The 27,870-nt window shown below is 45.9% G+C and overlaps 1 protein-coding gene across 1 annotated transcript; it reads right to left on the bottom strand.

Annotated features, from left to right (window-relative positions):
- Nucleotides 1-1,299: 1,299 nt before the first annotated feature.
- Nucleotides 1,300-25,874, bottom strand: MED4 (mediator complex subunit 4). Its single transcript, XM_044285534.1, has 7 exons — nt 25,771-25,874; nt 23,039-23,105; nt 20,653-20,823; nt 8,618-8,675; nt 5,266-5,352; nt 4,144-4,275; nt 1,300-1,750 (listed from the first exon to the last, which is right to left on the bottom strand). Exons 1-7 carry the CDS (start codon nt 25,839-25,841, stop codon nt 1,578-1,580), a joined length of 759 nt encoding a protein of 252 aa, XP_044141469.1. The 5' UTR covers nt 25,842-25,874; the 3' UTR covers nt 1,300-1,577.
- Between the last annotated feature and the right edge of the window lie 1,996 nt (nt 25,875-27,870).

Raw genomic sequence — 27,870 nt, 5'->3', positions numbered from 1 at the left:
GTACATACCGTGCGGATTATCAAATCCGCAGCAAAAACGCACTGAAAAACTATTAGAAATTGTGGTTTTTGGTGCAGAAACACAAATCCGCACAGAAATTCATGTGGATATTCTGTGCATTCACATGCAGGCACACCAAGAGTGTCCTGCTGTGGGCATATGACACGTGGTTTAAAAATACGAGCCATAAATTTAAAGTAGAGTCTAGAAAAGTAAAGTCAAGTGCCGTCCCATTTATTTCTGTAATCTTTGGCTGATCACCAGATATTGTATTATTACAAGGGACTCTGCATCTTGCAGGATTTAGCCTTCTTACTGTACTTTTGTATACAAAAAAGTGGCAGAAAAACTTCAATGTGCGACTTGCAAGCCATGTACCCTTTTGGACACTTACACAACCAGAGTGATATCTATCTATATTTATGTGAATAGAAGTAAAACAAATTCTGCAGCTGCCAGGTCAGTTCACTCCAAAAATGTCTTGAGGCTCTGCATACTTTAAACTACAGCTTGATGGCTGCCTTTCACAACATGATGTACCGTACTTGGCTAAAGGGCCTTCAACTGCAGTCTTAATGGACAACAAAGCCCTAAGCAAGTTACATTATGGTTGAGGGTTGTTGAAAAGGAATAAACATTACCATAGAAAATACAGAATACTTTTTAACCTTATAAATCTTCAAGTGTAATGCGAGAAAGTATAAAAAGCTGGAAAAAGTCTTTAATTAAATAACCTTCTGCCATGCCAGAATTTTACAATAGAAAAGGGCATGAAATAACCATCAATTCCTTATGTACAATATAGCATACATGCATACTCCATGTCTGAACAAAAACATATATACATACACATGGACATGCAAATACATTTATATACAAACAGTGGAACAAACTTAGTTGAAAAAATATAGTGGGTAACAGCTGCAAGTAAAAGACTGTTTTACAAAGGGGTTGTGTCACCTAAGCAAATGGCGTTTATCATGTAGAGGAAGTTAATACACGGCACTTACTAATGTATTGCGATTGTCCATATTGCTTCCTTTGCTGGCTGGATTCATTTTTCCATCACATTATACACCGCTTGTTTCCATGGGGTTACGAGAACCTTGCAATTCAGCAGTGGTGGCCCTGCTTGCACACTATAGGAAAAAGCTTCAAGAAGCGCTTTTTCCTATAATGTGCAAGCACAGCCACTGATGATGAATTGCAGGGTGGTCATAACTCCTGGATACGAGCAGTGTATAATGCGATGGAAAAATGAATCCAGACAGCAAATGAGACAATATGGACAATCACAATACATCAGGAAGTGGCTTGCATTAACTTTCTCTATGTGATAAATGCTATTTGCTGAAGTGAGGCAACCCCTTTAAAGCCTATATATCTCTATGCACACACCTGTATTCTGTTTATATCCCAACAATATAGTCCACTAAAAGTAGACATATCTTCAGTTTAAAAAAGGGATGTATGAATGAGTCCAGGCTCTAGTGAAAAAAAGGTAGGTACACCTCATCATATTAGGGATGTTAGGCTTCCATGTTCCGCTTTGAGAGCCGGATGATAAAAACAAATTTTTAGTCAGAGTCACTGCTACTACTGGAGGAATCGGTCGACATTACTTCCACATCATCTTCATTCTCCTTGTTGGGCCCTAAAGATTCCATTAGGAAGTCATTGCTGTGGTTTGGAGGTAGCATATTCATTGAAATATCATTAGACTGCCATGGATATTGTGGAGCCAGGACATCTAAAAATGCAAAAAGAGAACTCTAAAAGGTCAAATACAGAACATTACTGTGCTACATTTACCAAGTGCTACCAAGACCTAAAAACAAATGGCTTTCCACGCTAAAATAATGAAATTTTATTTACACTCTACCTCTTTATCTTGTCTTTGTATGGGGAAGCTATAGTAATCCTCGAATTTCATGCTATAAGTTAGGACTTTAGAATTTCATTCCTAGCAGTTCATTTTAGGAAGATTAACAGTCTCTTGAACCACTCATCCACAGGCATGAAAATAAAAATAGGTGGCTTTCAAGATTAACGATGCTGAAGTGTTTGTTATACAGACGTGTCTGCTTCTTAATTCATACACTGGAAGTGCCCATCATAGTGAACATATCAATGGACGGGCTAGACAATTACTGGCAAACATGGCTGATCAGTCATCTGTGGGATTATTGCTACAATGGGTCACACCAGCAACATGCCACACTAAGGCCTCTTGCACATTTTTTTTGCGGGTTCAGTTTGCGCTCCGTATGCAGAACCAATCATTTCAATGGTTCCGCCCAAGCCCAAAAAAAAAAACACAACACTGAATGTACTCCGTATGCATTCTGTTTCCGTATATCCATCACGCTAAAAGATGGAACTTGTCCCATTATTGGCCGCAAATAACGTTCCGTATTTTTTGCGAAGCCACGGAATGCATACGGAACACATCTCTGGCTTAAAGGGGTTCTGCAGCTTTTTCTTACTGATAATCTATCCTCTGGATAGATCACCAGCATCTCATCATCGGGTGTCTGACACTCGAGACCCCCAACTACCTGTTTGAGAAGGCAGCGGTGCAGGCAGTGGCGTGTGGCCTTCCCACATGCCCAGTGAAGTAACGACTATTGTCACTGGCATGGGCACAGCTCAGTCCGGTTCACTTCAATGGGGCGTAGCCGTGCCAAAGCCAGTGATACTAGTTGCAACATCACTGGGCCTGCAGGAAACAGCAAGAAGCCCACGGTGCTACTGCCTTCTCAAACAGCTGATCGGCAGAGATCCCGGGGGATGGGATAGATCATTAGTAAGAAAAAGCTGAAGAACCCCTTTAAGTTATAGTAAACTTCCAGTACCCCTGCAGATCAGCTGTTTGAAGAGGTTGTGGCCTCTTCCTAGGCCAGAGACGTCCTGCTCATCAGTTACAATGCTTATTGCACAGCTCAGTCCTGTTCCAAGAAAATGGGACGTGGCTGAATTACCAAGTACAGTTACTATACAATGTACAACACTGTGCTTGGTATGCTGTGAGACGGCCATAGTGTTCACCAGAGTGCGGTGGCCTCTTCAAACAGCTGACTGGCAGCAGTGATGGGAATAAGTCCCCCTGCTTATCAGAAATTGACGATCTATCCGATAATCATTAACAAAATTTTTTACACTGATGAGTTTTTGACAGAAGGGACCCCACAGATCTAGAGAACTGGTCTCATGTCTCTACTTGTGCACAATCCAAGTAGCATTGTGTAGTAGAGCACAACGCGGCACTCACCCGGGAGTAAAAAATCTTCTTGCTTTATTGCTGTGGGTTACCTAAACAAGGACATCAACATCTCGGCGATGGCAGTTTCCTGCACATCTGCATTTCGTCTGGCCTTCCCACACAAACTGTGGCACACCTCTTAAAGGGCACCTAATGAACCACATTTTATACAGCACGATACAAAGTATGTAAAAAACATGAATTTCTCCTCCGTTTACAACAGGTAACAAAAGGAGGAGATAGAGAAAAAAAAATTCTATTGCCAAAGGAGGCAGAAATTATCATAAAAACCAGGGAGTTGGGCCCTCTAGGGTGAAACGACAGAAATGACCTTAGTGTGTTTTTATTAAATATCTCCTAAGGGAGCGCAATACTATAAAGGTTTGAGGGAAATTACCGGTCTCTCAGGTACACATTTTTATCCTTGATTTGTATGATGTGCTGTATAATGTGGCTCATTAGGTAACCCGCTGAAAGCAAGAAGATTTTGACTCCCGGGTGAGTGCCGTTTTATGCTCTACTACACATTGTATATGGACTCTTTAAAGACACAGAGCACCACTAAGGAGTATGTGGGATTAGAGAACCAAGCACTGACCGCAGCATATGCAAAGCAGTCCCAGTAGTGCCAGTCTGCTTCTTGGTTGTTACAATCCAAGTAGCAATTAGATAAGTCTGGGGGCACAATCCATTATCATCGATATATCAAGATATAGCGTGCTCCTATAAAATATAATGAACAGAAACATTTTTTATGAAACCTGACATTTGCCATTATGGGATTTTCCATTCAATTGCACATTGTAATTGTACAATCTAACAGAAATCTAATGAGCATTTCCATTTTGTGTTTATCACTAAAACCATTTTTAAGAACATACCTGGAAGTCTGCCAGCTGCCAAGGCATCCCCTGGTAAATGACCATTGACACCATTTGTAGGGAGGTTACTCATCTGTCCCAACAAGCCACTCCTCATTTCAAGATCTGTGGGGTAGGGCCGACGGGGATCCCCTTAAATAAAAAAGGAAATACATCAGTTATTCAAAGTCAGCTTTACAGATAACTTTAAAAAGGGAATGTGTCATTTATATTATTATAGTTAAAGGGGTCGTCCACTTTTTTATATTGATGTCTTAGCCTCAGGATAGGTAATCAATATCAGATCAGCGGGGGTCCAGCTGCCTTCTCTTCACTGTTGACCTGCTCGTATTTGACATAGCAGCGGCGAGCAGGTGTAATTACAACTCCGCAATGCCATTCACTTCAATGAGACGGCTCCTTCCTGTTCCTATTGAAGTGAATCGCATGGCGGAGTTGTAATTACACCTCTCATTCAAGTGCTGCGGTCTTTTAAAGAAGGAAAAAAAAAAAAAAGGGATGCAAAAGCCACTTCAGGATTACTTATGTTTTTACCAGAGGTTTTTGCCTTTACTTTGATTCAACAGGAACTGTGACATGGATTCCACACAAAATGCTAGTCAAGGATGGACATGTCAACTCTTATTTCCAGAGCGGTTTTTAAAACCATAAGAGGAAAAAATGCACTGTATAACTTAAAGGGGTACTCCACTTATGTTAATGTATCCCCTATCCGCAGGCTAGTGCAAAACTGATGTGAGGGGGTCCTTCTGCTGCTGGGACCCCAACTGATGACAAGAATGGGGACCCCATGGAGCCCTGCTAAATGAATAGAACGGCTAGTTGGGCATGCACGCAGCCGCTCCATTAATTTGTTTAGGAGTTGTGGATTCAAGTACAACACTCGGGTATTTCCAGAAATGGATACAAGCGGTTTTCCTATTTAAATCAATGAAGATTAATTGCAAGAATTTTCAGAATGGTTTGTTTTCTTTTGGATGCAAAATCTGTTCCCAAATAAAACTCAGTGTGAACATAGCCCAAAAAATTTTTTGTAAAATAATAAATGAAAGGAAAAAAAATCTGCAGTTTAAATTCTGGATTTCAACTTCCTAATGAAGGAAAACATAGAAAAGTAGTTACCTGGAACCCACGTCATAGGAGCGCACACTGCGTTACTTGCACTAATCCGATGGGCGTACTTAATCAATTCTTCAGATGAGATTGAACCTTCAAATGCAAAAACAAAACGTGTAAAGTGAAATTCAACACAGTCTGATCATCTAAAAGAAATCTCATATTGCTACTCATTTCACATGCAACTAGTCTGACGGTTGTCCTCTGCTTAGGGTCCATTCACACGTCTGTTGTTTCTTTCCTGATCTGTTCCGTTTTTTGCTGAACAGATCTGGACCAGATCTGGACCCATTCTTTTTCAATGGGTCCTGAAAAAAATCGGACAGCACAATGTCTGATTTTTTTTCAGGACCCATTGAAAATGAATGGGTCCAGATCTGGTCCAGATCTGTTCAGCAAAAAACGGAACATATCAGGAAAAAAAACAACGGACGTGTGAATAGACCCTTATAATGGAAGATAGTGCACTGCTCTGTATGGGTATCAAGGACAACATTGCTTAATCTAGATTTATATTACAGTCCAGCTTTCCCATATTTTAAAAAGGCACAGGTATAAGAAAACTGCTGCATGATTTAGTTGTACTTTTTATTTTTTTAAACCTCTTGTTGGGTCCCTGGGTACGTTAGTCTTTATCAGTTCAGTCATGGGCTGTTTTTCATTAATCACTGACATTTATGAAAATGGATATTAATTTTTAATCGCTTTCTTAGACCTCTTTTCCGCAAATGTGGACCACATTTGCGGATCCGCAATACACAGGCGCCGCCGTTCCGTGGGCATTTCGCATCACTTCAATGGGTCCGCAAATCCGGAGATGCGGAATGGAACCCTACGAGAAGCACAACGGAGTGCTTCCGTGGGGTTTCGTCCTGTACTTCCGTTCTGCAAAAAGATAGGACATGTTCTATCTTTTTGCGGAACGGGCAGATCGCTTAAAGTGAATGGGTCTGCTATCCGCAGCGGCTGCCCCATGGTTGGTGTTCGTGCATTGCGGCCCGTGTGCAAGAGGCCTTAAGCTGTTGTTTTAGCTATAAAGCAATAAAAAAAAAATGTAAATGGGTATACTACCCTTTAGCCATAGATAGGCTATCCTCCAGATAGTTTATTAATTACCAATAAGCCGGTTTTGGCAGCCACCTGCGCTAATACATAACAGTAGACTGAGCTTTTACAAAATAAATTAGAGAGAGATATAGAGAGATATAATACTATATATATATATATATATACATCGATATTATATATATCTATATAGATATATATATAATTTATAGATATATATATATAGATATATATTCATAGAGAGAGATATATATTATATCTATCTCATCATCTATATATACTATATACTATATCGAGCCGAGCGCGCGCTACGCGAGAGCGCGGCGCTTATAGCGCGAGCATCTCTCGCGAGAGCGCGCGCTCTCTCTCGAGCGCGAGCGCTCTATCGAGCGCGCGAGCGATCTCTCTCGAGAGAGCGTCTCTCTCTAGAGCGCGCGCGCGCGCGCTACATCTCGCGAGCGCGAGCTGCTATATCGGCCAGCGGAGATTTGCGATCGAGAGAGATAGAGATCTCTTAGCGATATATCTGAGTAGAGCTTCTCCGCAGCACTATATAGGTCGAGATATCGCCTCGAGCATCGAGATCCTAGATCGAGATATTTAGCGATAGAGATTATGATAGAGATAGCAATATATATTATATATATATATATATATATATATTATATATATATCTATATAATAGATATATATATATATATATCTCTATTCAATTGGTGGAATTGAAGGGAAAATTAAAATTTAAAAAAAAATATATAAAATTCCACAGTTTTATGGGTTTGGTTTTTACGATGTCCACTATGTTGTAAACCTGATCCGTGCCCTTCATTCTCTGGGTCAGTACAAATACAACAATACCACAGCCATTAATCAGCCATTTTGATTTTTTCTTCTGTTACGTTGTTCACCGTATGGGATAAATATTTTAATAGAACATGCATTTTCAGATGCCATGATGCCTACAAAGTTCATTTTTTTCATTGTTTTAAATTTTGGGGAAAGGGGGTGATTTGAGTTTTTATATTTAGATTTTTTTATTTAGGCCCACAAGGGGACTCCAATATACAATTACTGGATTGCCATTTCTATCCCGTAACTGAATTTTATGCATTAATAAAAAAAAAAAAAAAAAAAAAAAAAAAAAAAATCAGGATGTCCCAATGCAGTGCTGCCACAAACTCTGGCTTACTACAACTAAGGAACACCTTCCCCAATCTCAGCAAGGAAAAGGCATTCCTACCCGGGAACTGCACGCTTACTTTTTTTTTTACCTTTCCGATGCTATGGTCACATTTGACCACAACATCTGAGGGGGGAAATGTCTGCTATTGGCATTAACTCCAATCGCAAACATTAGCCTTGGGTGCTGGCTGTGTGAGAGGGCAAAGTGGAGTAGGCACAATTTTTAAAGACCCTACTGCTGATGTACACAGTTGTACGGCGGTAGGGAAGTATTTATATTTTTATCAATGTAAAACAAATACATCACACTTTCTGCAAACTGGTGATAACGAAAACCTGCCACCCCACTACGAGCAGTATGTTAAGTTTAGTTATCTGTATAGTGAACAAATATGTTGGTGCATTCACACATGCCAGAAATGATGCTGAAAATTTTTGCAGCAATTCTGCAAACATCTGCACTGGCAAATCCACACCAAATTGAGTAGATTTTGGATTTTCCACACAAATCTCATTCATTTTGCTGGTACTATAACATGTTAAAGATTTTCTGCCCACAAATCCGAACTGAAAACTCAGATGGCTGTAACATGGTCATATTTTGCCATCTATTTTCTGGCCCCATGGTGGGCTTATTGCGCCAAACTCCAGCATCAAATATACTTCTGTATTGCAGCCGTAATGCGGATCCTAAAATAAGGTCACATTATAGCTGGCTCAAGGAGTCCTTCATATCAGCAATTATATCTCTGCTTAAAGGGGTTATCCAGTAATGGATAATGATTACCTATCCACAGTACAACAGCTGTAATTGGTATTGCCGCTCAGCCCGATTCACTTCGATGGGGCTGAGCTGTAAATGGGCCATGTGACCGAGATACGGTGATGTCACATGGCCTAGGAAGAGGCTGCAGCGCTGGCATTTTCTAACAGCTGATCGGTGGGGTTCCCTGGTGTCAGACCCCCGTCGATCTGATATTGATGACCTATCCTGAGGATAGAGCCATCAATATTAGTTACCAGATAACCCCTTTAATTCAGAAGAAGTGTCACATTAATATGGTTTCCAAAGTAGCTTAATTTTACACACAGATGTAAAACTTTAACTGACCTTTTCTTGCTTTTTCAATGGACTTCAGTTTTTCTTTTGCCTGGTAAACTGCTGTTGCCTAAAGAACAAGAAAGGTTTAAAAAAAATAAAAAAATCTTTAAAAGCTATTCTATTAAAGGGATTTTCTTTGGATAATCAATATCATATCGGTGAGGGTCCAACAACCAAAACCCCCACCAATCAAGCCATTTGCAGCAGCAGAACTTTGGTTATTACATTAAACTTAAAGTAGTCTCACTTTACTAAAACGAGATTTTTGTATAACTTACCAGTAAAATCTCTTTCTCGCTCTTCCTTGGGGGACACAGGAACTCTTGGGTATAGCTTATCTCCATAGGAGGCGTGACACTAAGTAAAAGACTGTTAAGCCCCTCCTCCAGCAGCTATACCCTCAGCCTGGAGAGAGAGACTTCCAGTTATGTGCCCAAGTAGTGCAAGACAAAGGCAAGGAGTAACCAAACCAATACCAACAAGTCAGAAAAAAACACCCGTAGGGCAACAAAAAACAATGGGAGGGCGCTGTGTCCCCCAAGGAAGAGCGAGAAAGAGATTTTACTGGTAAGTTATACAAAAATCTTGTTTTCTCGCCCAATTCCTTGGGGGACACAGGAACTCTTGGGACGTTCAAAAGCAGTCCACAAACAGGGAGGGACCACAATCAAAAGCGAACCAGGCACCGTAAACATTAAGGCACCGCCGCCTGCAAGACCAAGCGGCCCAAGGCAGCATCCGCCGAGGCATAAGTGTTCACCCTGTAAAACTTGGTGAACGTGTGCAAAGAAGACCAGGTGGCCGCCCTGCACAGTTGTTCAGCCGAGGCACGATTACGCTGAGCCCAGGAAGCCCCGACCGCTCTCGTAGAATGAGCGGTAACACCAAGGGGCGGATCCCTGCCCCTAGCACGGTAAGCCTCAACGATAGCCATCTTGAGGAAGCGGGCAACAACCACCTTAGACGCCGCCAGCCCCCTGCGCGGACCCTCCGGAATCACAAACAGAGAATCCGAGCGTCGAAAGGGTCTGGTCACATCCAGGTAGATCCTGAGAGCCCGAACAACATCCAGACGGTGAAGATCCCGTTCCCGAGGATGCGACGGGGACGGACACAGAGAAGGAAGGACAATATCTTCATTCAGGTGAAAGGCGGACACCACTTTCGGAAGAAAATCCGGAACTGGGCGGAGAACCACCTTGTCCTGGTGAAAAACCAAGAAGGGCTCCACGCAAGAAAGAGCCGCCAACTCAGACACATGCCGAAGAGACGTGATAGCGACGAGAAAGAAAACTTTGCAAGACAACAAGCGAGGGGAAACCTTGCGCAGAGGCTCGAAAGGGGAAGATTGGAGAGCCGTCAGCACAACGTTAAGATCCCAAGCAGGAACGGAAGGGCGATACGGGGGAGCACAGTGAGCAACCCCCTGAAGAAAGGTCTTAACTGGACCGAGCGGAGCCAGAGGGCGCTGAAAAAGGACCGAAAGAGCCGAAATCTGACCCTTCAGGGTACTGAGGCCCAAGCCCAGATCCAGACCAGACTGCAAAAAGGACAAAACCGTAGGAAGGGAAAACCGCAGAGGAGGAATCCCTAAGGCCTCGCAGAAGGCTAAATAGGCCCGCCAGGTACGGTAATAAATCCTGGACGATGCCGGTTTACGCGCACGAGTCATGGTACGGACCACGTCAGCCGAAAACCCCCGCCGCGTCAGGACCGCGGTTTCAATAGCCACGCCGCTAAACGTAGCGACCCTAAATGCTGGTGGAAGATCGGCCCCTGAGAGAGGAGGTCTTCTCTGAGAGGCAGAGGCAATGGAGCGTCTGCCAGAAGCAACATAAGGTCGGCGTACCAAGGACGACGCGGCCAGTCCGGGGCTATCAGGATTGCTGGCGTGCCCTCCGCCGCAATCTTCCGAAGGACCCGTGGAAGAAGAGGCAGGGGCGGAAACACGTAGAGGAGCGAAAACTCGGTCCAGGGGAGGACGAGCGCGTCTGCGCCGTAAGCGTCCGGATCCTTGGCCCTGGCCACGTAGGTGGGAAGTTTGTGGTTGAATCTGGAGGCCATGAGATCCACGTCCGGACGACCCCAACGGAGACAAAGAGACTCGAAGACGTCGGGGTGCAGAGACCACTCCCCCGGGTCGATCGTCGTCCGGCTGAGGAAATCCGCCGCCCAATTGTCCACCCCCGGGATGTAAATGGCCGAAAGGGCAGGAACATGAACCTCCGCCCAGCGAAGGATCAGAGACACCTCCCTCATCGCCGCAGCGCTGCGAGTGCCCCCCTGGTGATTTATGTATGCCACAGCCGTGGCATTGTCCGATTGGACCCGAACAGGGCGACCCTGAAGCAACGAAGTCCAGTGTCGGAGCGAGAGGAGGATGGCCCTCAGCTCCAGAACATTGATCGGCAGTCTGGACTCCGATGGAGACCAAGTGCCCTGGACGGACCGAGGAGGAAACACTCCCCCCCAACCCCGCAGACTGGCATCGGTGGTAATCACCAGCCAAGTCATTGGCAGGAAAGACTTCCCCTGGAGAGGGGTCCGCAGCCACCAGAGGAGAGAGGAACGAACCTGGGGGGAAAGGGGAAAATGCCGATCCAGACTCTCCTGGGACTTGTCCCAGGCGGACAGAATGGCCGTCTGAAAGGTGCGGGAGTGGTACTGTGCGTAAGGAATCGCCTCGAAGCAGGACACCATCTGTCCCAGGACCCGCATGCTGAACCGGAAAGACGGACGGCGGTGGGACATAAGGCTCCGAACCGACCGATGGAGGAGCAGGCGCTTTTCCAACGGAAGCCGAACCACCGCTGAATCCGTATCCAGCAGCATCCCCAGAAAGACCAATTGTCGGGAAGGAACAAGAGAGAGGATTTGGGTAGGTTGATAACCCAACCGAACCGGCGCAAGGTTTGCAGCGAGAGATCCACACTGGCGGAAGTCAGTGACAGAGAAGGCGCCTTGATTAGGAGGTCGTCCAGATATGGAAGTAGAAAAAACTCCCCTGGAACGAAGTAAGGCGAGGACCGGGGCAAGGACTTTTGTGAAAACACGAGGGGCCGTCGCCAGCCCGAAGGGAAGGGCAACAAACTGGAAGTGGTCGGACCCCACTGCAAAACGCAGAAAGCACTGATGACACCGTGCGATTGGAATATGAAGGTAGGCGTCCTGGATGTCGATGGAGGCCAGGAACTCCCCCTGTTCCAGAGAGGCCACCACCGACCTGAGAGACTCCATCCGGAATCGCTGAAGACGAAGGAAGCGGTTCAGTCGTTTTAGATCCAGAATGGGACGCACCGAACCTTCCTTCTTGGGGACCACAAAAAGGTTCGAATAGAACCCCTTGAACCTGTCTCCCATAGGAACCGGGGCGATGACTCCTTTGTCCAGAAGGGTGTGAACGGCAGCAAAGAAATCGGCCGCCCCTCGGGAATCCTGGGGAACCCGGGAACGAAAGAACCGAACTGGGGGAAGGGACGCGAACTCGAGTTTGTACCCGGAAGACACAACCTCGAGGGCCCAGGCGTCGGAGACGTGCGCCTGCCAGAAGTCCCTGAACAGGAGGAGACGTCCCCCCACCCGGGTGGGTGGGGGCGCACCTTCAGGCGGGGGCCTGCTTGGTCGCGGGAGCGCGAGCAGGTTGTGATTTGCGCCAGGAGGGCTGGGTCCGAAAAAAGGGTTTTTTACGCCTGTCCTGGACAGGGTTAGCGGATGGACCCGAAGCGGTGCGAGGAGCGGGAGCCCTACGAGAAGACCTGAAGCGGGAGAAGGTGGGACGACCACGAGTGGAGCTCCTAGCCTTAGATTGGGGAAGAAGGGTACTCTTCCCCCCCGTGGCTTCAGAGATGATTTCATCCAAACGGGTCCCGAACAAACGAGAACCAGAGAAGGGAAGGCTAGTAAGAGACCGCTTTGACGCGGCGTCCGCCGACCAAACCTTTAACCAAAGCTCCCTCCTAGCCGAAACGGCCAGGGCAGAAGAACGGGCAATGAGAGCCCCCGCATCCAGGGATGCTTCACATACAAATTTTCCAGCCTGAACGATAAGTTGAGCCAGAGCACGGAGGTCTTGTATAGGGACGTCGGATTCAAGCTCCAGATCCAGCTGAGACGCCCACTCTGAAACCGCTTTTCCAGCCCAAGCGGAGGCAAAGACTGGCCTAAGAGCGGACCCGGAGGCCGAAAAGATACCCTTTGTAAGGGCCTCTATACAGCGATCCTCAGTGGATTGTAAGGAAGAACCATCTGCGACGGGAATAGCCGTGCTCTTGGACAAACGGGCCACAGGGGGGTCGACCTTAGGAGGTGACGCCCAGTTTGCAATGCAATCCGCCGGGAACGGATAACAAACATCTAACTTTTTCGGCGGGGTAAAACGTGCATCAGGACGGGCCCAGGCCTTAGAAACCACTGACGAAAAGTCAGCATGGAGGGGAAAAACCGCAGACGCCTGCTTCTGGCGAAAAAAGGAAACACTGTTTTTTTCAGGATCAGGAGGATCATCGTGAATCTTAAAGGTATCACGGATATTGCTTATAAGATGGCCCACGGCGGAAGCCAGCTTTGAAGGCAGTGCCGAATCCATATCCCAATCGGAATCAACCAGCTCCCCTTCAGAGGGCAAATCCTGCAATGAGGAAGGACCCGACTGAGAACGCACCCTTGGGGGGGATACCGAAGCATCCGAGGATGACCGGTGATCCGCCCTTGACCGCTTCTGGGATTGACGGGCTCTGGAGGAGTCGCCTGCAGAGAGAGACTCAGACGGGACGGCTAAGACAACGGACCCGGAGGGCCCAGCAGGGGAATCATCCGGCTGCGACAAGGGCAACACATCTGCAAGTCGGCCCACAACGCTAGTGAGACTAACCACAGCCTGGGAGAGGAATCTAGCCCAGTCAGGGGGATCCAACAGGCCAGGGGGTGACACAACAGACGGCGGACCCTGCGATGGGTCTTTGCAAAGCGAACAATGCGGGTCAGACTGCCCTTGAGGAAGGGGCGCCTTACATGCGGTGCAGGTATGATACCAAGGTCCCACAGGCACTAAGGGGTCAGACATGTTGGTAGGAAAAAAACTGCGTCTAGGCCAGGGGGCTGCAGTGGAGGAAAGGGTCAACAGTCCTACCAGGTCACAGAGGAGCAGAACGGCAGCGGCAGCAGCAGAAGAACAGCGGCGGCAAAGCAATGGTCCGTCCTGCAGTGAGGATCACAGAAGCACGCAGGCACGAGAGGAGGCGGGACTAGTGAGGCGCGGGAAGAAGGACGTCCGGCCCCTGACTGAAGACCAGCAGGACGCGGCAACGAAAACTCCGCCCCCCGCCGAACACAATTTCGCGCGCGCGCGATTCAATCCCGCATCCAAACCTCCACATGTCCCACGCCGCAGCGGAAGCGAAAGGTAGGAGCCGAAAGGAGGACAGGGGTAGGCGTCCTGTAAGAACAACGGCCCTGCGCGAACGGCGGTCGCATATACCCGGCCGCTCCTAACAACCCTCCCCCATGAGCGCCGCTCAGTACTGACAGGGCGCCAGGCCGCCCCCGAATCGGAGCAACGAGGCCAGCAGAAAACGGGGGAGCACAGACGGAACGGAGGGGAGGAAGTCCTACCAGGTCACAAGGAAGGAGGGAAGGAAGGAGGGAGGGAGGGGGGGGAGCGGAATGGCTGCACTAGCCACCTCACCATGCGATGTCTTCACCCTCTTGTCCATCCAGCTGGGGACGCCCCTTCAGCCACTGGCACAGAAGTGACAGTAGCTGGAGAGGGGCTTGCAGGTGGGCGACCCAGTGCTGGCGGGATGCAGGGGAGCATGAGCTGCCCTGGTCCTCCTTTTCTTCTGTGGGGGAGGCAGCAGGGCGGATAACCGGCCCTGGCGCAGCTCAACCCCGGGAAAACAGAGAAGTCTACTGCGACTCTGTTGTCCCTGTGGAAAAAAATCAAGTGAAAAAAATAAAATAAAAAATTAAAATCTTCTCAAAGACAACTCTGCAGTGCAGAGAGTGTCTTGCCTCCTTGACACTAAGCAAAAAATTGGAAGTCTCTCTCTCCAGGCTGAGGGTATAGCTGCTGGAGGAGGGGCTTAACAGTCTTTTACTTAGTGTCACGCCTCCTATGGAGATAAGCTATACCCAAGAGTTCCTGTGTCCCCCAAGGAATTGGGCGAGAAATAGCATTTATTATGTAGAGAAAGTTAATACAACCCTGCACTGGCTGGATTCATTTTTCCATCACATTATACTCTGCTCATTTCCATGGTTACGACCACCCTGTAATCCAGCAGTGGTGGTTGTACCTGAACACTATAGGAAAAAGTACCAGCCTACGTCAGCTCCCACAGCACGGCCACCAGAGAGGCTGGCACTTTTTCCTATACAGGTCCTTCGAAAAAAATTAGCATATTGTGATAAAGTTCATTATTTTCTGTAATGTACTGATAAACATTAGACTTTCATATATTTTAGATTCATTACACACAACTGAAGTAGTTCAAGCCTTTTATTGTTTTAATATTGATGATTTTGGCATACAGCTCATGAAAACCCCAAATTCCTATCTAAAAAAAATTAGCATATCATGAAAAGGTTCTCTAAACGAGCTATTAACCTAATCTGAATCAACTAATTAAATCTAAACACCTGCAAAAGATTCCTGAGGCTTTTAAAAACTCCCAGCCTGGTTCATTACTCAAAACCGCAATCATGGGTAAGACTGCCGACCTGACTGCTGTCCAGAAGGCCATCATTGACACCCTCAAGCAAGAGGGTAAGACACAGAAATAAATTTCTGAACGAATAGGCTGTTCCCAGAGTGCTGTATCAAGGCACCTCAGTGGGAAGTCTGTGGGAAGGAAAAAGTGTGGCAGAAAACGCTGCACAACGAGAAGAGGTGACCGGACCCTGAGGAAGATTGTGGAGAAGGACCGATTCCAGACCTTGGGGGACCTGCGAAGCAGTGGACTGAGTCTGGAGTAGAAACCTCCAGAGCCACCGTGTACAGGCGTGTGCAGGAAATGGGCTACAGGTGCCGCATTCCCCAGGTCAAGCCACTTTTGAACCAGAAACAGCGGCAGAAGCGCCTGACCTGGGCTACAGAGAAGCAGCACTGGACTGTTGCATGTCATTCGGAAATCAAGGTGCCAGAGTCTGGAGGAAGACTGGGGAGAGGGAAATGCCAAAATGCCTGACGTCCAGTGTCAAGTACCCACAGTCAGTGAGGGTCTGGGGTGCCATGTCAGCTGCTGGTGTTGGTCCACTGTGTTTTATCAAGGGCAGGGTCAATGCAGCTAGCTATCAGGAGATTTTGGAGCACTTCATGCTTCCATCTGCTGAAAAGCTTTATGGAGATGAAGATTTCATTTTTCCGCACGACCTGGCACCTGCTCACAGTGCCAAAACCACTGGTAAATGGTTTACTGACCATGGTATTACTGTGCTCAATTGGCCTGCCAACTCTCCTGACCTGAACCCCATAGAGAAGAGAAAGTTGAGAGACGCAAGACCCGACACTCTGGATGAGCTTAAGGCCGCTATCGAAGCATCCTGGGCCTCCATAACACCTCAGCAGTGCCACAGGCTGATTGCCTCCATGCCACGCCGCATTGAAGCAGTCATTTCTGCAAAAGGATTCCCGACCAAGTATTGAGTGCATAACTGAACATAATTATTTGAAGGTTGACTTTTTTTGTATTAAAAACACTTTTCTTTTATTGGTCGGATGAAATATGCTAATTTTTTGAGATAGGAAATTTGGGTTTTCATGAGCTGTATGCCAAAATCATCAATATTAAACAAATAAAGTCTTGAACTACTTCAGTTGGTGTGTAATGAATCTAAAATATATGAAAGTCTAATGTTTATCAGTACATTACAGAAAATAATGAACTTTATCACAATATGCTAATTTTTTGAGAAGGACCTGTAGTGTGCAAGCACGACCACCACTGATGGATTGCAGGGTGGTCATAACCATGGAAACGAGCAGTGTATAATGTGATGGAAAAATGAATCCAGCCAGCAAAGGAGACAATATGCATATTAACAATACATTAGTGTGAGCGTAATAGGAGGTAAATGAAAACAGCGGCACTCACCCGTGTGCTTCAAAAAGGCACACGTTCAAAAAGGCATCTGATAGTTTTTCCAATGTAGAAACGTCCACATGTGCACAATAATAGATATACTAAAAAAGTACTACTTTTTTAGTATATCTATTATTGTGCACATGTGGACGTTTCTACATTGGAAAAACTATCAGATGCCTTTTTGAACGTGTGCGGGAACATTTTAATTCTATTAAGACAGGGAAAGGTTGTCCGAGATTCATTGAGCACATGAGAACCGCACATAATGGTGACACTGATTGCATCTCATTCTCTGGCCTTGAAATTGTGTCCACTCCTCTGCAGGGGGGAGACAGACACCGTCTCCTCCTGCAGAGAGAGGCTAGGTGGATAATACGCACCCAGGCCCTGGGAGAACTCGGGCTCAACGATAGAAATGATCTCAGCCCATTCTTGTAGTGCTTTGTAGTGTAATATTACACAAACATTTGCCGCTTGATTTGCATACTTATTTTAATTTATTGCATGGATCTTTGTTTTTTATTGTGTGCGGTTTGTATATCACTTTGTCTATGCAGGTGCTGCCTGATTCGTCAGTCTCTGTGATGACGGGCTGCGCCGGCTTTTAAAAGGAGTGGTGTAAGAGGCACGCATTGACGCACAGCCAGAAGAAGCGCAGTTAGCGCGAAACGGCCGCCGCTGATCAATGCGTGCCTGTGTACATCCGCCCCCTGCCTGAGTTAATCCTGGAATGAATAAAGCTACTGAAGTTGTTTGAAGCACACGGGTGAGTGCCGCTGTTTTCATTTACCTCCTATTACGCTCACACTGAACTTTACCTGCGCAGCTGAGCACCACCGATCGTGTGCCGTCCTCTCCAGCCGTCAGGAGCATATGATCCTTGTGTACGCAGCCGGGATAGTGGTGCCGCCCCCTACCTTACTCGCTACAACAATACATTAGTAATTGGTTTGTGTTCACTTCCGCTACATGATAAATGCAATTTGCTGAAGTGACACAACCCCTTTAAGATCTGTTCACATCTGCATCAGAGGCTCAGTTAGGAGCGTCTGTCACATATCCAATTGTTTAGGACACACTGATATTTTTTTGTTAAAAGGACAGACACTGCAGCAGAACTTTAAAGTCAATGACAAACCATAAACGCAGATGCAAACTACCTTATTAAATAGGAAATACATGATTTTGAGATGATCTTTTCTACAGCACAAGCACAGCGACATGCTGCAGTATTTGTTATTGACTTTAGTGCCAATGACCTATAGTGTCCAGAGCACCTTGGGAACATTTAAAGCACAGATCAGCAACCTCCGGCACTCCAGCTGTTCGGAAACTACAACTCCCAGAATCCTCCTTTCACCTCTAACGGAGTTACAATAACAGCCAAGTGTGCAAGCTGGGAGTTGTACAGTCGTGGTCAAAAGTTTTGAGAATGACACAAATATTAGTTTTCACAAAGTTTGCTGCTAAACTGCTTTTAGATCTTTGTTTCAGTTGTTTCTGTGATGTAGTGAAATATAATTACACGCACTTCATACGTTTCAAAGGCTTTTATCGACAATTACATGACATTTATGCAGAGTCAGTATTTGCAGTGTTGGCCCTTCTTTTTCAGGACCTCTGCAATTCGACTGGGCATGTTCTCAATAAACTTCTGGGCCAATTCCTGACTGATAGCAACCCATTCTTTCATATTCACTTCTTGGAGTTTGTCAGAATTAGCGGGTTATTGTTTGTCCACCCACCTCTTGAGGATTGGCCACAAGTTCTCAAAGGGATTAGGATCTGGGGAGTTTCCAGGCCATGGACCCAAAATGTCAACGTTTTGGTCCCCGAGCCACTTAGTTATCACTTTTGCCTTATGGCACGGTGCTCCATCGTGCTGGAAAATGCATTGTTCTTCACCAAACTGTTGTTGGATTGTTGGAAGAAGTTGCTGTTGAAGGGTGTTTTGGTACCATTCTTTATTCATGGCTGTGTTTTTGGCCAAAATTGTGAGTGACCCCACTCCCTTGGATGAGAAGCAACCCCACACATGAATGGTCTCAGGATGCTTTACTGTTGGCATGACACAGGACTGATGGTAGCGCTCACCCTTTCTTCTCCGGACAAGCCTTTTTCCTGATGCCCCAAACAATCGGAAAGAGGCTTCATCAGAGAATATGACTTTGCCCCAGTCCTCAGCAGTCCATTCACCATATTTTCTGCAGAAGATCAATCTGTTCCTGATGTTTTTTTTGGAGAGAAGTGGCTTCTTTGCTGCCTTTCTTGACACCAGGCCAGCTTCCAAAAGTCTTCGCCTCACTGTGCGTGCAGATGAGCTCACACCTGCCTGCTGCCATTCCTGAGCAAGCTCTGCACTGGTGGCACTCCGATCTCGCAGCTGAATCCTTTTTACGCTGGGTTCACACCTGAGCCTTCGCGATGGAGCGCTCTGTATGCGCGATTGTACGGGCGTTTGCAATCGCGCATACAGAGACAAGCGAGCGCCCATTGTTGCGCGTTCCCGGAAGTCTATGTACGGGAACGCGCGACAAGACGCCCCAAAGAAGCTCATGTACTTCTTGGGGCGTCGGGCGTTTTACAGCGCGATCGTACGCGCTGTAAAACGCCCAGGTGAGAACCATTCCCATAGGGAAGCATTGGTTTCTCCTTGTTGAGCGTTTTACAGCGCGTAGGAACGTGCTGTAAAACGCTCAGGTGTGAACCCAGCCTTAGGAAACGATCCTGGCGCTTGCTGGACTTTCTTGGACGCCCTGAAGCCTTCTTAACAAAAATTTAACCTCTTTCCTTGAAGTTCTTGATGATCCTATAAATTGTTGATTGAGGTGCAATCTTAGTAGCCACAATATCCTTGCCTGTGAAGCCATTTTTATGCAACGCAATGATGGCTGCACGCGTTTCTTTGCAGGTCACCATGGTTAACAATGGAAGAACAATGATTTCAAGCATCACCCTCCTTTTAACAGGTCAAGTCTGCCATTTTAACCCAATCAGCCTGACATAATGATCTCCAGCATTGTGCTCGTCAACATTCTCGCCTGAGTTAACAAAGACGATTACTGAAATGATCTCAGCAGGTCCTTTAATGACAGCAATGAAATGCAGTGGAAAGGCTTTTTTGGGATTTAGTTAATTTTCATGGCAAAGAAGGACTATGCAATTCATCTGACTCTTCATAACATTCTGGAGTATATGCAAATTGCTATTATAAAAACTTAAGCAGCAACTTTTCCAATATTTATGTAATTCTCAAAACTTTTGGCCACGACTGTATTTTTACAGTAGACAGCAGCTGGAGTGCCGAAGGTTGCCGATACCAGATTTAAGGGAACCAGCACAAAATAAGGGCCAATTGCGGTTATCCGTTTTTTTGGAGGATTAGATGCTGACCCATTCACTTCTATGGTGCCCTTTTCTTCCATTCTGCTGCTCAGCAAAACAAATGAAACATGTCCTATACTTGTCAGTGAAAATCAGGAAATGGCCCCCATGAAGTAGCAAAGAACTGAATTCAATCCGTTTTTTTGCGGACATGCTAAACTGTCTTCAAAATAACGGAACGCATTTTTGCGGACAGCATACGGCCGTCTGAATGAGCCCTAAGTCACAGTCCTGGTATTTTAACTGACCCTAGAATGCCAATTAAAACTAATTATGACACATTGGCCACAGTTCTACTTTCTGTTGTTGCAGTGTTTTTCATCTGTACTGTCCTCAATGTGTTTGCATACAGCAGATGAAAAGACACGATTAGGAATAGGGATACCATATAGATAAAAATATGAATCAAATGTCTTTTTCCCCTCATGCTCCATTTACTCAAATAGAACCTCTAAATGAGAATGCAGCAAGTGAAAGACAGCCATATAGATATACAAATATATGAAAAGTTCCATCACTGAAAGATACAGATCCTGATCGGCGAGTGAGCGAGGATTGCAATATTTGGGGCTCACTCACCAGAATGTGCTCAGCCTCCTTTAGCTGTTTTTGCAGCTGCTGGATATCACTGTCCCTTTTCTCCACCTCCTTTTCCAGGAGCTGCATTTCTTGGTGAACCTTGCCTTGACTGAAAGCAACCTTCATGAGTTCCTGAAACTCTCCATCCTTCTGAATTAATAAATCCAAAATCTGAAATGACAGCAAACAACGCAGTGAACATTTTATTACAAAAATGAAGGATTTGGGCTGTAGTTGGAGTACAATAATGATTATTCACTCCCTTTACATCTCTGGACCTACACAGGTAAACTCAAAGTAACAGAGATGATTGGGCACCTTTATAAATTGTCCGCTGCTTATAGCGACAGCTTTCATTTTTCAGGAGCAGAATATGAAATGAAAGCTGCACAGTGACTATTTGCTATCAAAGACAAAGAATGCTTTTCTTTAAGATAGTTTCATAAATCTCACCCAATAAGTGAAATGCTATGTCATTAAGATTACGACCACGCAACACGGCAGTGCTGTGGTCACATTCCGTACGGGCATACGAGTGGCAGCCATCTCTAATTAAAGGGTTTATCCGAAGTATAAAACATGCACCCAATGCCTGGGCCCCTTATATAGATTATACTTACCACTCTGCCCGGCACCCGCGTCGTTCCTAATCCATGCACGGCTGCCGCTGCATTTCCCGGGTCAAAATATCCGGTGACAGGGGGTGCAGCCAGTATCAGGCCGCGACAGGGACGAGCCTCCCTGGTGTCACCCACGATGCTAGGGAGGCTTGTTCCAGTCGCGACCTGCTATTGGCTGCTCCCCCGTCGCTGGATGTTTTGATCCGGCGATGGGGAGATGCAGTGGGGGCCGTGCGGGGATCAGGAGCGATGCGTTTGCTGGGGAGCGGGGTAAGTATAATCTATATGAGGGGCCTGAGCACTGGGGAGGGCATGTTTTATACATTGGATAACGCCTTTAAAGTCACACTATTTAGTGGATCTGCATTGTTAATGGAAGCTGATCGGCAGGGGTGTCGGGGCCCCCGCCAGTCAGATATTGATGACCTATATTGCTGCACAAGAAGTAATGAGATACCGATGATGCATCCTGCTGTAAGGTCTTTTCAACAGAGAGAGAGAGATCAAACAAGAATTTAATGGAGTTGTCTCACAACATGAACCCCTGCTCCTTGAAGGGAGAAATCCCAGTTGTCCCTATGTATATGCCAGAATGGAGGAGCGGCTAAAAAAAAAAAAACTCTGGTAAACCCAGCGAATCCATACATTACATGGGAGCAACTCAATTGAATGGCTGGCATGCAATGCCATTTCCCCTGCAGCAGATTTCACCTCATGACAGCAGCTAATCCCAAAGAAGCTATGAAGGTGATAGAAGATCAGGTGATCAACTTCTTTAAACTAAACTTAAAGGGTTTATCCAGGTATTAATATTGATGACTTATCCTCAACATCAGATCATCAGGGGTCCGACTCCTGGGGCCACCACCCATCAGCTGTTAGAAGAGGCTGGGCCACTTCCTAAGCCATGTGACGTCACCGTACATGGGTCACATTGAAGTGAATGGGACTGAGCTGCAACGCCAAGTAAAGCCACTATGCAATGTACGGTGCTGTGCTTGGTGAGCTGCCAGGAGCCCGCCAAGCTCCCCGCAGCTCCCTGAAACAGCTAATCGGCGGGGTGTCGGGAGTCAGACCCCTGCCGAAGTGATAATGAGGACCTATCCTGAGCATAAGTCATCATTATTATTATTTCCTGGATAACCCTTTTAAACCCGTGGATGTGCAAAAAAAATAAAAAAATCCTAATAATAACCTTTGCGGTGTTGGTGCCACAGGGGAACAGTATCCACACATCTGCAATCAGATGCTGCTGGGATGAAATACCCCAATTCCCTGTCATCTCAGCCATGAGAAGTTTTCACAGTGACAAATATGGTATTATGCACATTGCTTACAATTACCCAAAATAAAACACCCCATACAGTACAAACTGATCAAAAAGAAAAATATATGTATTCTGATTAGTGGCGAGTGAAACGAGCTTCAGTAACTTGGGTATTTTAAAACTTGAAACCAACCAAAGCCGAGTTCGGTTTCAAGTTTTAAAGTGGTTTTCAACTTTAAAAATCAAATAGCGAAGTTATTAAACGAAGTCACACGCAACTTTGCGAATAACTTACTTCGGCTCATCGGAGCACATACATTCTAATACTGTACAGAGCCGGATCTCTGTACACTATTACTCCGAAGTTTTGAACAAAGTGAATTCGGATGAAGCCTCCGAAGCTCGCTTTGCTCAACGTTAATTCTGACAGATTTGTAGTAGTCTGCCCGTGCCCAAAAGTCAAGGGTTTTCATACTGTAGTGACTGGATGGATTCTTACTTGATTTTCTTCTCCAGGTTGAGCTAATTTCTGACTTCTTGAAAGCGCCAACAGTTCTATCAGCTCTCTGAAAAACATTTTAGAAAAAAAGCAATTCATGGCCACAGCTACACCTAGACTTTTTGTAATACTTCTGAATTTAAGTATGGAGCTACAGCTGTAGTCCTAAGCAGTAAATTGCTTTGTACGCAAGAGGGTACACTGCAGCTGGCATTCAATTGTTAAAATCAATTAAAAGGTCTACAAAAAGTCTAGATGTAGAACCACCAGGGTTACACAGTGAAAATAAAACTGGTAATGATGCCTGTATCTGAACATATAATGGACGCAGTGCTGGAGCTACACCTACTGTAGATTTGTTGTAGGACGGTTTTCAGAGAGAGATCCTCTAGATCAGGGCTGACCAACCTGCGGCTCTCCAGCTGTTGCAAAACTACAACTCCCACCATGCTCTGCTGTAGGCTGATAGCTGTAGGCAGTGTGGGCATGCTGGGAATTGTAGTTTTGCAACAGCTGGAGAGCCTCAGGTTGGCCAGCCCTGCTCTAGATAGTTCATCAGTATCTGATCGGTGGTGGTCTTACATCTGGGAACCCCGCCGATCAGCTTTTTGAGAAGCCACCCTTGTGTCGGACATCCATTGATCAGATACTGATGACCTATGCAGAGGATAGGTCCTCAGTTAAAAAAAAAAAAAATCTCAGAAAACCCCTTTATCACGGTGCAAGTCAGTGACACTGTGGCATAATAGTTTATGGAAGGTCACCTCTGCAGCCAATCACTGTACTCATCATTAGACCACTAAGGCCCCTTGCAGACGAGTGTGTTGGTATTAGGTCCGGATGTGTTCAGTGAAAACAGCACGATTTCGCAAGCAAGTCAATTTAGTTTTGTTTACGATGGCGTTCAAGTTTTTATCGCACGGGTGCAATGCGATTTGATGCGTTTTTAACGCGCTTGATTAAAAAAAAAAAAAAAAAAAGTGTTTACAAATAACATCTCTTAGCAACCATCCGTGAAAAACGCATCGCATCCGCACTTGCCTGCGGATGCGATTTTCACGCAGCCCCATTCACTTCTATGGGGCCAGCGTTGCATGCAAATCGCAGAATACAGAACATGCTGCGATTTTCACGCAACGCACAAGTAGTGCGTGAAAATCAACGCTCATGTACACAGCCTCATTGAAATCAACGGGTCCGGATTCTGAGCGGGCGCAATGCATTCGCATCAAGCATTGCACCCACGCGGAATACTGGCTCGTGTGAAAGGGACCTAAGGACAGTGATTGGCTGCAGTAGTAAGGTGCTCACGTGCTGCAGGCTGCAAACAAACAGCGGCAGAAGGGCTGGACCAGAACTGCAGGGAATGGCGCTGGGGAAAGGGGGTGACTAGAAGATTTATTTGGGGCTATTGCAGGGCTTGTCTAAGATTTCTAGTTATCTCAGACAACCTCTCACTTTGCGGCAGGTCACACAATCCTAATGAGAAGGGTTTTAGAGAAGTCGGCGCTGTACCACTGCGTAATAATATAAAGAAAGAAAGGGTATAATAGAAAGATCTGCACTTGTTCTGTGTTTTTGACCCACACCTGGTTTGGGTTTACAATCCCTGATGGAAATCACTGATCAAATACTGACCAAATATTGTGCGAAAGCGGCCTAAGGGCCCGTTCACTAATTTTTGGCCCTGATTTTCATGCTTTTTCTGCCCAGAATCTGTGCCAAAAAACGCTTCTAAAAACCTTCCCCTTCATTTCAATAGGAGGCAGAACTTTTTTCACACTGAAAAAAAAACTCCGTAAAAAAAAAAAAAAAAGCCACAGATTCTCCCATTGAAATAAATGGAAAGCTGAATTTTTTTTTCTACCTAAAACCGCACCAAAACAGTGCCGATTTTTTCAGCGTGTTTTCTAAGTCTACTTTCACACTAGCTTTTTGGCTTTCCGTTTGCGAGATCCGTTCAGGGCTCTCACAAACGGTCCGAAACAGACCAGTTTTGCCCTAATGCATTCTGAATGGAAAAGGATCCGCTCAGAATGCATCAGTTTGCCTCCGATCAGTCTCCACTCCGCTCTGGAGGAGGACACCGAAAACTGTGTTTGCAGCATTTTACTGTCCGCTTGACAAAACTGAGCCAAACGGATCCGTCCTGGCGCACAATGTAAGCCAATGGGGGACGGATCCGTTTTCTCTGGCACAATAGAAAACGGATCCGTCCCCCATTGACTTTCAATGGTGTTGCCAAGACGGATCCGTCATGGCTATAGAAAACATAATACAACGTGATCCGTTCACGACGGATGCATGCGGTTGTATTATTGTAACGGACGCGTTTTTTGCAGATGCATGACGGATCCGCAAAAAACGCTAATGTTAAAGTAGCCTTAACCTGTCGTGTGAACACACCCTTACACTGGCCCCCTGTTAGGGAGGAGTTCACACATCATATATTTGCTCCAGAATCAACACTGAAATTCAGTAACACAGTACAATGGTAGTGAATGGGGGTTTACAGGGTACCGTATATTCAAGGCATGTTGCAGATTTTGATGTCCTATTTGTTGCGGTAATACCCTGGTGTGGATTAGCCCCAATGAATCACAAAGGTGAAAGCATCCACCACAGAGAAACTACTGACACCAGCAGTAATGTGCATAGAATGATTCATAAACTTACAGCAAGCGAACGTCCTAACGTAAGACTGCGCTAAGCTACGGCCGCACTGGCTTTACCTGGACAACACCTCCAAATCATCCAGCACAGACAGCAGCTTCTCTTTCGTGTTCTTCTCCGTAGCGGCCATGATGGCTCTGTCCTCCCAGCATGCACAGCAACGAGCAGCTCAGCGCTCGGGAAAAGAGGTGACAGTCGCTTAGAAAAACGTTCACGTTTTTACAGCAGCGCCACCTACTGGCAGCTTCTCAGGAACTGCGCTCTGTGGAGGTTATAATGTATTGCCTTTCAGACTTCACATTTGTGTCAAAATTAGATTATTAATTTAAGCGTATTTCTCATTTACAGCCATAAGTTAATATCTGCTATTTCATTTAAAGATCATATACACATGGCAATTTCAGAATCCTAAAGGAGAAAGTACGTAGATTTGTCTCAGGTGGGGGACATATAAAAAATAATGGTCTCAAAATGCATTAAGACTAAAGCCTCATGCAGACGTCCGTGAAACACTGTCCGTGAGATACTGGACTGGCATTGCAGGAGCGCACGGCGTCATAGCAACCGATGACGCCGTGCCCTCCTGCAATGCCAGTCCGGTATCTCACAGACCGTGTCCCACGGACGTCTGCATGAGGATTAAGTCACACAGCGGATGTACGTTTTGTACAGTTGTCTGAATAGGTCAATAAACAGACTTTTAGGCCTATTTTGGAGGCATATAACACAGGCTACCCGAGTGAAACATGCAAAGTCACAAGAGAGACACGATTCCTGAACGGTCCTTACACTAGGGCCGGACTACAGAGGAAACCTGAGGTTTCACCAGTTTGCGCCAAAGATAATGTTGGTTTTTGCCCATCCTGTTCTGCTGGTGTGGGTTTCTTTAGGGCTCATGCACACGAACGTGTTTTGCAGTCCGCAAATTTCAGATCTGCAAAACACAGATGCCGCCCATGTGCCTTCCACAATTTGTGGAACAGAACAGGAGGCCCATTATAGAAATGCCTATTCTTGTCCGCAAAACAGACAAGAATAGGACATAATCTATAATTTTAATACATATAGGAGTATACAGAACTACTGTACATATTGTGAGACACTGACAGGAAGAGTGATTGATGGCAGGCATACCTCCCAACTTTTGAAAATTGCAAAGAGGGACAATTTTTTTCGTACTAGACCACACATAATTTCTGACTCCGTCACAACTGCAGCAGCTGGGGATCGGTTAGGCGAGTATAAGTCCCTTTATTTCTTTTTTAAAGTGTGTGGAGCCCCTGGGACAATTTTTTTCTTGCACTTCAATAACCAAATAAATATCAGCACATAACTCATCAGATTATAGATATTGTAAGATCCAACTTTCACCAAATAATGAAGTTCTGGTCTAATATACAGGTAAAAACCATACGGACACTTTAGTAAGGAGCAATTTAGTAAATTTATTAATGCACATTTATGCATTCATTTCCCAGGTCAAAAAGAGGGGCATTTAAGGATCAAAGAGGGACAGAGGGACTTTGGTCAAAAAGACTGTCCTTCCAAAAGAGGGGCACTTGGGAGGCATGGGCAGGTACTTTTCCCCCAGAAACCTGTCATATTGTAACAGCCACTGCTGTGCGCTGCTCTTCCCCTGCTTACCAGTTCCGGGCGCCATGTTCAGCGGTGATCTGCTGCCAGTGTTTCCTTTCAGCCCTGGCCACAGCATGCTTGCTGCTTGTTTCCTGCAGCATTTCCTTAAGGGTCGGCGCGTCACTTCCTGTGATTTATGGGTTGAATCATATGATCTCGCTTACCAATCCTAGCCCTCCTGCACATATATAAGTGGCTCAGCCCCCTTCCCAGATGCCTCAGTGTCAAGGCTCTTGTATCCAGCTAAGGTTACTGATATCCGCTTGCGGTTTTGACTCGTACTTGTGTTCCTGGACTCTGCCACCTGTTCGATCCCTGCCTGCTTGCTTTGACTCTCCTGTTGCCTGTCTGACTTTGCCTCTGCCTCATCCTTCGGTCCTGCACTATTGCTCCTGGTAACTACTCAGCCTGCTGACAATGCCTATTCCTATGGTACCTTTCTTAGGTATCTCCTGGTCAGCCTGGACCAGCTGCCTCGTGAGCCTATCCTCCTCAAGAGGTAGCGACCTGGTGTTCCCCTTCGG

This window comes from Bufo gargarizans, chromosome 3 (assembly GCF_014858855.1).
Source record: "Bufo gargarizans isolate SCDJY-AF-19 chromosome 3, ASM1485885v1, whole genome shotgun sequence".
Lineage (NCBI taxonomy): Eukaryota > Metazoa > Chordata > Amphibia > Anura > Bufonidae > Bufo > Bufo gargarizans.
Note: the sequence above shows the minus strand (reverse complement) of the source record. Positions and strands in the feature narration are given on the sequence as shown.